Genomic DNA, 16,502 nt, shown 5'->3' on the forward strand with positions numbered 1-16,502 from the left:
TCTTCCCACCAACGGAGAGGAGGGATATGCCTCTATAGTTTGCACATTCTGCTTTGCTGCCTTTTGTTCTTGAAAAGAGAGACAATAGTAGCGTCGCGGAGGTCCTGTGGTATGTTTTCATCCTCCCAGATGCTGATGATCATGCTGTGGAACGCTGCTAGTGCTGCTGGACCTGCTGCTTTGTATATCTCTGCTGGTATCCCATCTTTTCCAGGAGCTTTTCCTGAACTCATCTGGCTAACAGCTTTCTTAATCTCATCTATAGTGGGCGGAAAGTCAAGATCTATCAGAGCAGGTTGTTGTGTAATTTCATTGAGGACATTATTATTCACGGTTGATGGTCTATTGAGAAGGTTGCTAAAGTGTTCTCGCCATCTTTCGTTGATGCCTTCTTTATCTTTAATCAGCGTTGTGTTGTCTGATGAGAGCAATGGGGTTGTCCTTGGTTTAGAAGGTCCTTAGACAGTCTTAATAGCACTGAAGAACATCTTTGAGTTGTGAGTCTGAGCACAGTGCTCAAATTCTTTGGCTTTGCTCTCCCACCAGTTGTCTTGTATCTGACGGAGGTCTTTCTGTGTCTTGCTCTGAAGGTACTTGAAATGGTCCCGTTTAGAGACTGAGGAGGGGTCATTCTGCCATTCGATAAAGGCTTTTCTCTTTACTTCCAGTGCTGAGCATATTTCTTCTTGGTTCTCATCAAATCAATCCTGATGTGTTCTTTTCTTTGGTCCAAGAGATGTTATTGCTGTGTCAGTCACTATCTGCTTGAACTGGTCCCACTTTTCGGTTACAGTATCGATCAATTGTCCGTGGGATGTCAGTTTGTCATCAAGACTCCTCTGGAAATTATTGAAACACTGAGCATCCTTCAGTTTGGCTATGTTGAAAGCAGGTCGCACATGCTTAGGGCGTTTGTGCCAAGAGGGAGCGATGTGAAGTTGAAGAGACATCCTGACTAATCTGTGATCTGTCCAGCACTCTGCGCCTCGCATTACTCTGCCCTCTTCAGGACAGCACTGTTCACCCTAGTAAGGGAGGGGCCTAGAAAAGGTGGCCTAAAAATTGCCTGCCCTACAGCAACTGGCCAGCAAGCCGCGGCTGGCAGTTTAACCCAACCTGCGGCCGAAACCAAAAGAAAAATTTGAGGAAACTTACCATTGGTGTATGGAATGTTCGTACCCTCATGGATCGAGAAGCTGTTGCAAGACCTGAGAGAAGGACAGCTCTCATTGCTCGAGAACTAGCCCGCTACAACATTGATATAGCGGCATTAAGTGAAACAAGATTGCTTGGGGAAGGTTCCTTGAGCGAACCAGGAAGTGGTTACACCTTCTTCTGGAAGGGTAAGACTGAGACAGAGGACAGAATACATGGAGTTGGTCTGGCAATAAAAACCTCATTGATGCATCAACTCCCAGACCTTCCAGTGGGTATCAATGAAAGATTGCTGAAACTATGCTTCCCACTAAATGCCAAACCTCATGCCACCATCAGTGCATATGCACCCACTCTAACATGCTCTGACAACTCAAAGGAACAATATTGAAGATCTCGACAGACTGATCAAGGCCACACCTGTAACAGACAAACTACTCTTACTTAGACCTGGTCTACACTAGGCGTTTAAATTGGTTTTAGGAGCGTAAAACCGATTTAACGCCACAACCGTCCACACTAGGAGGCACCTTATATCGATTTTAATGGCTCTTTAAACCGGTTTCTGTACTCCTCCCTAACGAGAGGAGTAACGCCAGTATCGGTATTAACATATCGGATTAGGGTTAGTGTGACGGTATTGGCCTCCGGGAGCTATCCCACAGTGCACCAGTGACCGCTCTGGACCGCAATCTGAACTCGGATCTGAACTCGGATGCAGTGGTCAGGTAAACAGGAAAAGCCCCGCGAACTTTTGAATATTTCCTGTTTGCCCAGCGTGGAGCTCCGATCAGCACGGGTGGCGATGCAGTCCGAAATCAAATTAAAAAAAGAGCTCCCGCATGGACCATGCGGATGTGATCGCTGTAAGGGCAGGCAAATCCGTTCTATCAGCGCTCCGTTACAGAAGATGAAATTCAGAATCCTTTTTTAAAAATCTCCAGACAGACGCCATAGCAGGGACTCAGCGCACTGCAGCGTGACAAGCGTAACGGAAAGCCAAAGAATCAAATGGACGCTCATGGACTGGAGGACTGAAGCTATCCCACAGTTCCTGCAGCCTCCGAAAATTATTTGCATTTTTGGCTGAGCTCCAAATGCTTCTAGGGTCAAACACAGTGTCCGCGGGTCAGGGCATAGCTTGGCAATCTACTCACCCACCCCCACCCACCCCAGAAGCGAAAGGTAAAACAATCCTCTGACTCTTTTACATGTCACCCTATCTTTACTGAATGCTGCAGATAGACGCGATCGTGCAGCACTCAACCCCACCATCCTTGCTCCCCGCCATGGGCGGCTGATGGTACAATATGATGGAAATCCATCCTCATCATCAGCATCAGCTGATCGTGCAAAAAGCTGGAAATCCATCCTCATGATCAGCTTCAGCTGATGGTACAAAAGGACTGGTAACCGTCCTCGTCATCAGCCTATTGGCCCTAATTTGTCTGGTGGATGGATGGTGCAATATGGCTGGTAACCATCCTCATCATAGCAACAGGGGGCTGAGCTCCATCAGCCCCCACCCTTCATGTGTAAAGAAAAGATTCAGTTGCCCCTGGACTAGCAGTGGGATGCTGGGCTTCTCTCCTACACACTGCTTAATGTCCTGTCTGGACTATCATAGCAGCTGGAGGCTGCCTTCCACTCATTTCTCACTAACAAGTCAGTGTGTCTTATTCCTGCATTCTTTATTAATTCATCACACAAGTGGGGACAATGCTACGGTAGCCAAGAAAGGCTGGGGAAGAACGGAATCAACAGGTGGGGTTGTTACAGGAGCACCCCCTGTGAATAGCATACAGATAATTTCTGCAGGCTCTGACACAGAGCAGCTGTGCTCTCTGGTTCTATGATACGGTGGTTCTCTAGCACACTTGCCTATATTAGGCAGCACTGATTCTATTTTTAGATACCAAAAAGGAGGGATTGACTCAGGAGTCATTCCCAATTTTGCTTTTGCGCCCTGGCTGATCGGCCAGGGGCACTTATGACAGCAGCTAATGGTACAAAACGATGGAAGGTGCAATATGGCTAGTAACCAATCTTGGCTTTTGCGCCCCTGGCTGATCGGCCAGGGGCACTAGCAGCAAATGGTACAAAAGGACTGGTAGCCATGATCATCCTCAGTTCCAATTTATGGAAGGGTTTGGATGGTGCAATATGGCTAGTAACCATCTCTGCTGTCATGCAAAAGCAAAAGCATGCTTCTGTGTAGCGCTGCTGAATCACCTCTGTGAGCGGCATCTAGTACACATACGGTGAGAGTCACAAACGGCAAAACAAGCTCCATGATTGCCATGCTATGACATCTGCCAGGGCAATCCAGGGGAAAGTCGCGAAATGCTTGTCTGCCGTTGCTTTCCCAGACGAAGGAGTGACTGACAACATTTACCCAGAACCACCCGCGACAATGATTTTTGCCCCATCAGGCACTGGGATCTCAACCCGGAAATGCCAAGGGGCGGGGGAGGCTGCGGGAACTATGGGATAGCTACGGGATAGCTACCCACAGTGCAACGCTCCAGAAATCGACGCTAGCCTCGGACCATGGACGCACACCACCGATTTAATGTGTTTAGTGTGGCCGCGCGCACTCGATTTTATAAAATCTGTTTTACAAAACCGGTTTATGCAAATTCGGAATAGTCCCGTAGTGTAGACGTACCCTTAGAGATTTCAATGCCCGAGTCAGGGCTGACAGCGAGAACTGGAAAGGAGTAACTGGGCCACATGGTGTAGGCAGAATGAACAGCAATGGACTACTTCTTTTGAGCCTTTGTTCTGAAAATGACCTGACCATTACCAACACTCTGTTCCAACAAGCGGACAAATACAAAACGACGTGGATGCACTCTAGGTCCAAACAGTGGCATCTGATAGATTATGCCATTGTCAGAAGGCGAGACATCCGAGACATACTGATCACCAGATAAAGATTTTTTTTTTAAAAAAAAAGGTTTAATAATAACCCTCAGAATTTCTAGCTTTCTTTATCACAGCGTCCAGACATGAATATAAAAACTTGAGTAAGTTTTTTGCTCTGAGTTTCCTGAATTTCCAGCTCTTCCCCTGCACACAGCCATCACACCCAGTGCAAACTTTTGTGAACCTTAGCCATGGTAGAGTGGCACTTCATTGAATTTATTCACTAATGAGACTTTTCAGTTAACCGGTAATATTTTTTAGTACTCTTCTGTTCTTGATAGTTCTACCTCATTGTATTTTTCTGTAATATTTTTCTGTTTTAGTAGGTTACAGTATAATTTATTATTTTTTCTGGTTACATTAATATTATTTGTATTACTCTGGCACTTAGGGACCCTGATAATGGACCAGGACACCATTGTGCTCGGCACAGTGCAAGCACAGAAGAAAAGGACAGTCTTTGTCCCAGAGAACATACACTCACCTGAGAGGTAGGAGATATGGATTCAAATCTTCTCTCTGTCTGATTCAAAAGATGGACTTGAATCCACATCTCCTATCTCCCAGGTGAGTGTCTTAATCAACAGGCTATACAGTTGTTTGTTTTTCTCTCTCTCTCTCTCCCACCCTCCCCCCCCACTTCCATCCATGAATATTTTTGCAAAGTTGGAACAGCTTCATTATGGTCAATTGAGAGCAGAATACCGTGTAGCCTACTGGTTAGGGCACTCATCTGCTAGGGGAGAGACTTGAGTTCAAATCCCTGCTCCTATGAATATTTAAGTATTTATACAAAATGGAACATATTCAACAGGAGAGATTGAGTAACCCACCTCCGAATAGCCTATAGTTTGGAGGTTAGGATGCTCACCTGGGAAGGGAAGATCTTAATTCAGATACCTATTTTAGAGTGGGAATTCAAGCCTGGTTTTCCCACCTGCCAAGCAAGAGTCCTAACCATTGGGCTAAAGGGGCGCACACATTCTCTCATTCTTATCCGAAGCACCCTGAAAACATTTTCATTTTATTGAATAAACTATTTGAAAAATTTTTCCCAGCTCTACTCAGAAGTGTATTGAAGTCTTGATTTTTCTCTTCAGCCACTTGTTACATACATAAGTGTTTGCTATTGTTCATGCAGTTAAATACACTAAAATTCACTCTATTGTTTGTCGCTGGGTTTTTTTAAACTACAGTATATTCTAAGGTAGAAGAACATTGTTTTGGAAGAAAAATAATTAGTTATATGGGTATTTAAAATTGTATTAAACATTTGAAGCGCCCATTCATTTATTTGTGGGTGAAATTTAACCCTTTGAACACTACTGAACAAACCATTATTTGCTAACAATGTAGAAGTTCACAAATAGTCCTTATTTCCTAGCATGCAAATAGTGTATATTACTGTCAAAATATAGAATACTTTCAGATATTCTATTTTGTGCACCAAACAAAAATGTCTGCTATAACATGATAGAGATTTGGGAATTCGGAAAAGGAAACAGAGCTGTTTTTACCATAGAGGGCACATATACCCAGTCACTGAGGTATCTGGTGTTGAAACACAATATAAAAGAAGTTAAGATGTATTCAGTTAGAACATCTGTATGATATTAAAATGGCCAAATCTTAATTGGGTGCAATATTGTTTTAAGAAATATGAACTGTTCTTAATATGGAGAGCAGGTCAGAGTTCAACTGACTGGTTAGTCATGGAGGTGGAATAACTAGTTCATATCTAATTTCTTACTTAACTCTTTCCTATTCAGCTACTTGTGCTATGTATATTATAAGTAAATAATGAGATTTAGTTCTTTTTTGATAGCTAAATCTTTTGATAAATCTTTTTATATTTTCTTAGTTAACTATGGCTTTAAAAATAGCGTAGTCAAACTAACTCATATATAAGTGTGTACATATTGGTGTTCTTTAGTAACAGCCAGCTATTTGAAACCTTGGCAGCATTACAAAATTTGATCAGTTTTCCATGTGATAGGTATTCCAGCAAAAGGTCAATGTGTAAAAGAGAGAATCATTTCACAGAAATGGTAGCAGATAGCTTTTGATAATGTTCTGATAGTGAGATGATTTGTCTTTAAATGAAAGCTGAAAATAATATTTAAAAATACTGTGCAGTAGCAGCAAGATGTAAGTCACTTGTATTTGCATAAATTCCTAAGCAAGCAGTTTTGGTCAGATCATTAGTAAGCTTTTATATTTAGCATGCAGGTCATTTGTCCAGGCATTAAATTGGTTTTGTATTTGAGGAAACAAGCAATCAAACTGTTTTGACTTGCAACATACAAGATGCATCAGAACTGCTTTTTCTCCTTGTCACTTGTATCTAAATATCTTAGGTAAAGTAAAAAAGTAATTTCTTTGGCTTTGGAATATTTTTATAGATCTTTCTGCCATGCCTCGTGGTACACCTTTGTATGGACAGCCATCCTGGTGGGGTGAGGATGAGGCTGATGAAAAAAATGGCTGCAAACAAGATGTCAAACATGAAGAAAAAATACATGAAACAGGAGCTTCAGGTGAGATTGTTCAGAAAACATTTCAATTTGTAGTATCTTTTTTTATTCTTTAGTAAGTATCTCTTAAATGTGGGAGCCCACAGAGTTATATAGGAAAGATAACTTTTTTCAATAATTAATGGCTTATTAACCAATTTTGTATGTTCTTTTATCACTGTTAAATACTGTTGCTTCACTAATATCTGAACTTTATGCTGCAGAGTAGCCTTTCTGTGTTGACCTTCTGTTTTTTGTCACTGTTTTATGACAGCAAAGTACTTCAGATTTTCATCATATTGGAGTCTATGGCTGAAATCCTGGCCTTATTGAAGTCAGAGGCAAAAACGCACATTAATTGTAATATAGCTAGGATTTTGCCCTTTGTAAATGCCTTCTTTAGTTCTTCTCAACTATTGTCATGATGCAGTGGACAGAGTTATTCTCCAAATATTTAATAAAGCTGTGCTTACATGAACAAAAAGGATATAAATACATGTTGGAGATTCTTACTGCTTGAGAAGTTTCTCAGCTTCACTCTGTTTAATACTAATTCACATAGGTGCTGGAACTAGGGGATCTGGGGGTGCTTCTGTATCCCCTGTTTTGAAGTGGTTTCCATTATATACAGGGTTTACAGTTTGGTTCAATGGCTGTCAACACCCCCACTATACAAATTGTTTCAGCACCCCTGCCAACTCAACCCAGACATAGATTTAATTATTTGATTCCACATAATATCCACTATACATTTAATCCAAATTCTAGTAAATGAGATTTTGTTAACCAGCCAGCTTTCTGGATTGTTGACAGTTATTCACTGATAAAAGCTAGGATAAGTTTGGCTAGTAAAAAAAAAATGTTCATAAATAGCAGTTCAACAATAACAGAACTGTACTGTTCTGAGTACAGAGTTTGTTACCTAAATCAATAGCTTACTAGTGGATATAGTGAGTAAAGTAATTCTTCCGAACTAGTATCGAGCCGATAGTGATTAAATCCACTTCTGTCATTTGGTATAATAAAAATTAAGCCATTGTAATGGATACTGTCACCAAATCAATATCTCTGACTGTGAAAATTAATGGTTCTGTTTTGTTTTGCTGTGTGGATGCCAGCAGTACAAGATTCCTTCTGGCAACATTCTGTCCTACTGTCATTCCTTAGTGTTTCATCAGCGTTAATGTTAGTCCGTATTTTAATGAAAAAAAAAAGATATGTTCATGTTCTGATTTATATGTTAAATTTGCAAGAAAAATCCTTGTTGTAATGTTCATTCACCCTGGTAGTGTCTATAAATAGGACTTTCCATTTCTACTTGTTATGCTGTTAAAAGTTAGTGTGTGTAAAATACATGGACAAAACTTAAAAAAGTTAGGCTCCTAAATCCATCATGAGGGCATTTAAATAAAAGTGGACTCACTTTGGAAATTGTTGAACACTCACAAATCCTATTTAAATCAAGGCAAATCCAAGCCACTTTTATTTAGGTGCCTATACATGGATTTGGGAGCCTTATTTTAGACTTCCGTGTGTGTGTGTGTGTTTGAAGGTTTTTGTTCGTTTTTTTTTTTAAATTGGAATGATTTTTGTTTCCTTCCTCCCGTTATATCATCTGTTTTAGTTGCCATGAATCCTACCAGGGAGGGGTTGGAGCAAGCCCTAAAAGTCTGTTTAAAATATCCCAAAATAATTTAAAAATGTAGTGAACTTAAGATCCAATATCTTAGGACCTTTAGGGACTATATGCGAGTTTGGCAGCCTTGAATTTCCACGTTCTAATGGAATAAAGCTTTCACCACTAGGGCTTTGGATTAGTGGGTAGAGCCTGGGTGAAGACCTTCAAAGGTTTCTTTTAAAGCGATGACTTTTTTATGCGTGAAAAAGTTTTTTGTCATATTCTAAGGTTTTTATGGCTCTGCTTGAGTCTTCTACAGTTTGACTAAGACACCTAGTTTTACAAGCATTGGTATACAGAAATAGTCACAATAATTTGCATGAAACTCTCTAAATATCACTACAAAAAATCTGTACTGTATGTGGGATAAATAAAATGCATGATGGTGTGATATAAAGGGTTTGTGAATACTTGTCTGAGATAACATAACTGCATAACTCATTTGTAGGTTCACCATCCTGCACTTCATGTTAATTAAAAAAATATTTTTCTGAAGATACCTTTTGTGCAGCATTCTCACTCCCAGGTCCCTAGCAAGTAACAGGTAGAATTCCCTGAACTCTGGGGTTTTGGTCTGTAACAATGGTGGTAGAGTTTTATTCAGGTTCTCTGTTCTCATAACAAAGTCATCAGTGACTGCCATCTGAAGAGAAACAAGTGACTAACAGCTGTCGTATGTGTTTCTGTCTCCATTCCTCTCTCCATAGGGAAATTGCATGTGTTGTGGGGTTGGGTAAGGAAAAATGTCTGTTGCTGTCTGTGAAGGCAAGTGGAAAGCAGTGAGCTTTAGCATCATAGCACTTTTCTCCTTCAAGCTCGCTGATGAGCTCTTACCTTCTCCATCTCTATGGGGCCCTCCCTTTAAAATATGAAGTATACAGTCTTAGTGGTAGGGCGGTCTACCTTCTTGCTTTTTAAAATTGGGGAATTGTAAAACACTGGTCATGAAATCTTCCACTCTTCTGTCTTTCTGTCTCTTCCATGGTGTTATCTCTGCCACCTCCTTTTTTGTCACCTGTTCAGATGCCAACATTTATGGCATTGTTCACCCCATAGGTCACTAGTCCTGACTGGTCTTCTGATTCAGATGAGGAATATTGTACGTGAACTTGGGGGAGGATAGTTTTCTTAAAAGAAAACTAAGGAAACAAAAGTCAAATGAAGAAGAGTAATTTTAAGAGGGATTTAAAAAAAATTCTTGTATCCATTTTTGTTAATTTAATGCCACATTTTGAAAAGTGAAATGGTGTAATTCTGTGGTTTTGTTGTAATTTTTATATAGGATTATTAGTTTTGTTTTGTTTTAAATAAAACTAAAAAAAATCTCTGCAGGATATATATTTGTGCTGCAATAACACCACTCTTTAGGTGACTTCTGAAGGTCACACCCAAGATATGAAAGTACTCCAGAATGATGTTCAAGTTGTTGTCTTATTTTATTCATACATTAAAATTGCTTTCTTCAAAATAGCATAAGTACTTTGTGAAAGAGAGGAGTAGCTTTTACAGTGCTCTTTGAATTCAAAGAAACGCCGATAAGAGAAGCCAACATCTGATTAAGCCAACTGGTTAATGAAATCAAAACCCGCCTTCGCAGTAGAATGGAAGGAAAAATAAAGTTTGTGCTAGAGAAGAACTTCAGTAATGAATGGAAGTCTAAAGGATTTGTTTAATGTGCTCAGTTGTGGTAATTTACAAACAAAGTGAAGAATGGCATGGTTAGACAAAATTTTTATACAAGGTTATAAAAAATATTTGGGCCTCACAGGAGAATACATAATGTGCATCATCTCACTGTGTGAAACAATTCCATGTTATCTTTGAAATACCTTTTCAAGGTACCTTCTACAAACAGAATCACTGTAAGAGAGATTAAATAAAAATATTTGTGCAAATAGCTTCTTTGTTTAAATTGAAGGGTTATTACTTCTATCAAAAATGGAATTTAGCTTGTGACAGAAGAATATAGTCAACAGACTTAAATGAATAAAGTTGTACAAGAGCATTAAAGCAAAAAAAAAATCCCCACAAAACAAACAAACCACAAACCCTGTATTGGTGAATACTTGGTTCCTTTCTCTAAAAGGATTCAAATTGCATGGATATAGAACTTTAAGATCCCACACTGAAAATAGTGATTTTATTTTCTTAATCACTTTAGGTTATCAGTAGACTTTCAAACTCACTCTCTGTGTTTCAACTTCTCTGTATCTGATGTAGAATGTTTATTAGTGTTGGCAAAATGCCTAAGTAGACATGTCAGGTGGAAGGCCATCTTGAGGGGACAGAGGGCTTTGTCTGGACTGGCAGAAAGAAATGAGTTGTGGCTCCTTTGCGTGTCCTCTCTCTCCCTTTGAGGTTAGGAAGGAGTTGGCTGGCAGATGAGGAGGAGGGCATCACCTGAGCTGGTGGGTGGGCTGGTAGGGCTCAGATAAACCATTGGCCCCTGCACACATGAGGGAGTGTAGCCCTGGTCTTCCAGCCTGAATCTCATTTCTGGATTAACCACTCCCTCTCTCCTATACCTAGAATTAGGATAGGACTGGGGGTTTTTTGGACATTATGATAGTTGCTTTTTGTGAATGGGAAGGAATTTTTCCATCACTGTCAGATTGGCTAGGGTGGGGGGTTGGGCTTTTTGGCATCCCCACAACAGCTGAGGGACCTGTTCAAGAGGTAAGATTCAAGCCGTTGTAATTTAGCAGGTGGCAGGTGTTCAGTGCAGGTATTTGCTCCTTAGAGGTCCAGTTCCCTGATAAACTGGCATTTGAAGTAGCCTTCAAAACCTTCCTAAAGAAGCTGAGGAACAGAATAGAGGGTTCCTAAAGTTTGGTTCTGCGAGGAGACCAACCCTCTTTCCCCAGACACTTAACCCTCATGTGAGGGGAGAGTGGTGGGATCCCAGCAACAGGCTGGGAACCCACTGTGGAGGGCTGGGGAGCTAGTGATAGCCCTCTACCAGGTGGAAACAATTAAAGAAGGAACCATGATCTGCACTGTACAATTTATTGCTGAATAGGTTGAGTTAATGAGTTAAGTTTAGTAAAGTTATTACCTAATTAAATCACATTCCTTGGATCCTGTCTGTCTTCTGACATGTGCAGGACAAACAATTTTGTTCTATGTGGTATACCTTAGTGGGCTTCCCTCCCCCAGAAAACCTGCCTTCCTGTGATACTAGTATTTGCTGTAGAACTGTTCCAAAGTTACTAAATATTTTCACACACTTTAATACCAAATAAATTATTACATAGCCTTTTTTGGACCAGTTCACTGGCACATAATTTCCAAGGCTTGCTCCCCCTAAAGTTTTCATCCTCCCATTAAAACATATTTTTGTTGCTTTTCAACAGACTTGCATATAATTTCTTTGTGTCTCTTGACATTTCAGCATAAGTACATTCAGGCAGAAATTGGAAAAACAATCCATGTGTGATGGAAATGTTCTATATTTATTATAACTGGAACTCATGTGAAATTTCAGATCTCCTTGAATGTTGTTTCAACTTTTTAGACCTAATCTGTAGTCCAGCACTGACCAGCTGAGATAGTAGATGTAACGTATAATTTGCTTTTTATATGGTAAATCATTGTTATCTCAGATATTTAACACAAACAAATAAAAGATCTTTGAAACAGCCTTCTTAATGCAAGACTGTCTAGAACAGTGGCCCCCAAACTTTTTTGCTTGTGCACCACCCCTTACCAGATCCACCTTCCCCCCCCCAAAGCCACGGTAGGGAGCCGAGGTCAGGTGCTGGGAGCAGGGCGCGGCCAGGAGCAGGGCTGGATGGTGCTTTCTTTCTGCCCACATGGGGGCTGGCCCAGGCCCTGCCATGCCTCCCACACATTACTCCACATACCTCTACGTGGGTGTGCCCCACAGTTTGGGGACCACTGATCTAGAACAAGTAAATTATAGATTCTCATATATATAATTCTGCAAACTTTTGTTCCAATAACACACATCCAAACATTTTAATAAACTAATCTAAATAAGAGTCTCCATCAGTCTTTAACAATTTGAAAAAAAATGTTCTCTGTTGACTAGAAGGTAAAGTATACATTACAATAGATGGACCATGGTTTAATGAGGAGATTGATATGGGAGATCTGTAAAATTAGCCTTTAAAGTCTCAAATTAATGAGATTATTTTGGTATTACAGTCTTTCAACCTTAGTGGAAACTCTAATGGAAAATCTTTGTAGTAAACAGAGCACAGTGGACTCAATTTCAAAAAGGCACATCCTTGTGCTTTTGTTAGAGAAATATAGTGATGTAATTTTATGTGCTATGGATCCATGAAATGGTGTATGACTTCATATATGACCCAATACTGCTGCTTTTTGAGCTGAGTTCAAAGTACACTCATTTTCTCTAGCTTTCTCTGGTAGGGGTAAGTATACTGGGATCTAACTCTTCTCATCACATCTCCTCCACTCATCCCTTTTCCCATCAAAAAAATTATTTGTGGTTTCATTAATTGCTGTAGAATTTGGCATCACTAATTCTCCTAATCTGAATTCATAAATATGTAGGAATTCAGTTTAAGGCTTTGAGAAGAACATTAAGTTATTCATACAGTTCTCTTTATGATAAGGAACTAAATATTTCTGAATTCCAGCAGTTGGTAACTTTAAATAATTCTTTATATGTAAAGTTTCTTTGCAGGTAACAAAAAACTGCCATTCTAAGGCAACAGTAGAATATTAAATCCCTGAAAGATAAATTAAGAAGCGATCCGGATGATCCTTAAAATTAAACATTAAGGCCTCAATTCAGCAAAACACTTAAGTGCATGTTTAAATACTTTGAGGTATAGAGACCTAGAATAAGTGTGAATAATGCTTATGTAAGCCTATGCAAGGCTATGGAAGTGAACGTGCATAGCATGTCACAGGAGGCATTCAGAACTTTGTAGAACAGGGACCTTTTAAAATATTTAGACAATGAAAGATAGCTTCTAATTTTCTTTTTGTAATTTTTAGTTAACATACTACTTATGAAAAATGACATACAAAGATTTTAAAAAATGTTTAGAGAACAACTTCACACATTTGCTAAAAGACAAGTTGCGGGGAAATATTTGTATTTAATAGCGATAAATTATTATATAGATTTTTCTGGACCTTATGGGAAATATAGGACATAAAGTAAAGTCACTAGAAAATTGTGACCTATGAAAAGCAGAAGGGTCAATAAAGGAAAGGAACGAGAAAATATGAAAGAAAAAGCAATAGCTGGAAAAAATCAGGGGAGAAACAGGATAAGAGATCAGAAGAATAGGATTCCATTAGGTACTAATATTGGCACACCTTAGCTTCTGTCTCTGAAAAATTGTGTAACTTTTGTTTTCAAATAGTGGCTAACAAGACTTCAAGAATTTTGGATTCTTTTACTGGCATGTAAATCTGCTGTTCTGATCTCCAGTTCATGCTTTTAGGTTTATCTGTCTCTAACATTAGCATCTGGATTGATGGAGTGACTGCCATTTAAAAGAGAACATGGAAAAGCTATGAGTTTATATATAGTCTTGTGACTGTTTTGTCTAGTAGCAAACTAGTCTGCTAAAATAGAAGAGATGACAGTAACTGAAGATCTTTTTCTTTGTTCCACTTTTGCTGAAATACTCTTTTGAAAAATCTATTCAATGTCAAGTCATTTTTTGTGTTAAGCTGGAAAAATATATAAAATCACACCATGCAAAGTACCAAAGAGAATTTTTGAATAATAAATAACCTGAATATTGTGGAAATAGTTTCCTAAAACTGTTACATGTTTTTCAGAAGTGCAGTACAAGTGCCTTAAAAAATCTCCAGTCTTGCAGGCCAACAAATGAATTCCATTGAATAACCATGAGAACATATTCATACATTTTTGTCCTGCAGGACAAATGGAAATTTAGGGCCCCATGATTATTTGTGTGTGTTCAGAAAAACAAAACAATAAAAAACCAACACTGCCGTAAAACTTGGTGCCAGTGAAGGTGCAAAGTGAATTTTGCTGCTTTTTTTACCCAAGTTGTAAGTTCATTCCAGTAAAATAAATTTCTGAATCCATTTGTTTTCAAATGAGATAATGTATTAGGCCAGTTATGCTCCAAATGCTTTTATAGTGTGCACCACTGCTTAGTGAAGCAAGTGTCTTCCTGCCCAATCATGACCACTCACAATACCTCTGCTCCCAACTCTCATGATTCCATTTGCAATCACATAACCCTGTGGTAATTGCAGTGCTATTTGTGTCCCTGTTTTCCTCCCAGAAGCTGCTGCCTGGTTCTGTTTCCTAGCTGAGGAACTGTGCAGGGTGGAAGCTCTTCATCTCCATATACACCCCTTTATCCTCTGCCTCCCCTGCTACCAAGAAACTTACTCTCAACTCCTGCTCCCTCTCCCTTCCCCCTCACTGCTCACAACCTTCCTTGCCCTCTCACACATCTTCAGGCTCTACTTCCCAAGATAGGCTCTTTCCCCATCTGGGCTCCCTGCAGATGGAGTTCATGTGACGTCAGCCTTGACTTCTCCCACCATCCAGCCTCATTCGCCTTGCTCTCCAGCGCTAAGCACCAGCTGCTTTTTTCCTTGTGCTCCTCTGATGCAAGACCAGGACATTGCTTCCTTCCTCTGCCCTTTCCTGCACTCCCCACACCAGCCTGGTGCTGTCCTCTCCCCATCCACTCCACCACAATGATAATTTATAATCCATTAAGAAATGTGTTTTTGTAGTTCCTATTTAGCTCAGAAATTGTTGTTATGAAGCACTTCAATGTTAAGTGTTTATGTAGTTAAGTTTCAGTACTATGTACATTTTTCTGATGCACAGATTGCTTGGGCAGTGTGGATTACTTTATGGTATTATGAAGGCAAAGGTGAGGCTATTTTACAGACTCTTACTCATTTTACTCTCTACAAGTCTAATATAATACCAGTAATTTAATTTAAAAAGATAACATAGTTGGAGCATTCCCCGAAAGGAGATCTCCATCAACATGAAACTTGGGTCTTTTTTGTTTTTGCTTATACTACAGTGGAACATAGAAGATTAAAACTATATTACATTTTGTTTCTTGTGCTGCTTAATCATTGAACATCTCACCTTCTCACACAAGATTGCAAATGTTGTAGTTTGAAAAAAAGTTCCTATTTTTTAGCTAATATATTTAGTTAAATTGTTTTTGTGCTTACTTTAAAAAAAATCTTACCTGTTTTATGAGAAATCACTCCTTGGCTTGTATGGGGAAATTTTGATTTTTTTTTAAAAATTACTCATCATACCTTTTTCTTTACCTAAATTATTTGAGATAAATTCATTCTTGTCATAATTTAGGTTTGAACTAGATTGACTCCCAGTATTCAGATCACATTTTGTGTATTCCAATATGTTTTTTCAGGCTGTTTAAAGACCTCACTTTATACAAGAAATGGTGTCTTGATATGAAAGTCAGGAGAAGAATTTTACTTTTGATCTGATCTAGTTTGTACTTTTAAAATAGGTACAAAAATATTTTACTGCAAAAAGCTACTTATTAAAGAAAGTAACTTAGTACAAGGCCTACAAATTGTTTTAAGGGATCTTATTCTGTAACATTCCAAGCATGAGAATAAGGGGAGGATGTACATTAATCCTCTCATCCTTCCTTAGTATCGTTCATTCTTGAACTTTTCCAACCACTATGTTACTCTCAAAGTAGTCCATATTACTAGGATCAAAGCACCCATCCTATTTTCTGTGGCTTCATCATCTTTTTTTATCTTTCTCTAAAGACACGTGATGCTGAAAATAAATCAAGACTTCTCAAAAAAGCAAATCTTTCCTGAAGAATAACAGGAAATATTTATAATTCATTTGTACATTCCTTTATTTACATTGCTACCTTACTGGCTAAATAACAGATTTCAGGTACAAATTTAACTATCTTAGGTGGATACAATTTGTCTATTTTCAGCCACATGATGAACATATTAATAGGATTTTTAGTACTTCACTCTGTGTCCTAAAATCCTTTTCCACAAATCTTAATATGAATCATGTAAGAAGTGTGAGAACCATTTGAATTATGCTGTTTGGAGTCTGTCTTTCTGCTATTAACTTTTAGATGAATATCTCTTGCTTATGGTGCATCTTTACATCAGATATTTTGCCTGGTATATTTCTTTTGCCAAATGCATGTAAAGGCTAGTTTCCTAAAAGGATACTGATCGCTTTGCTAGCAGTCGCATGAAAACTT

General features: G+C 39.1%; 1 protein-coding gene across 11 annotated transcripts in view; it reads left to right on the forward strand.

The window, feature by feature from the left end:
- CEP170 (centrosomal protein 170) overlaps window positions 1–16,502 on the forward strand; it is a 198,888-nt gene that overhangs the window by 85,626 nt on the left and 96,760 nt on the right. For all 11 annotated transcript variants that reach the window (XM_039530488.1, XM_039530494.1, XM_039530491.1 and 8 more), the window contains exon 7: window positions 6,486–6,620. In XM_039530488.1, coding sequence (XP_039386422.1) covers window positions 6,486–6,620 — 135 coding nt within the window. The remainder of the gene's footprint in view (window positions 1–6,485; window positions 6,621–16,502) is intronic.

Source organism: Mauremys reevesii, linkage group 3, assembly GCF_016161935.1.
Source record: "Mauremys reevesii isolate NIE-2019 linkage group 3, ASM1616193v1, whole genome shotgun sequence".
In the NCBI taxonomy this organism is placed as follows: Eukaryota; Metazoa; Chordata; order Testudines; family Geoemydidae; genus Mauremys; species Mauremys reevesii.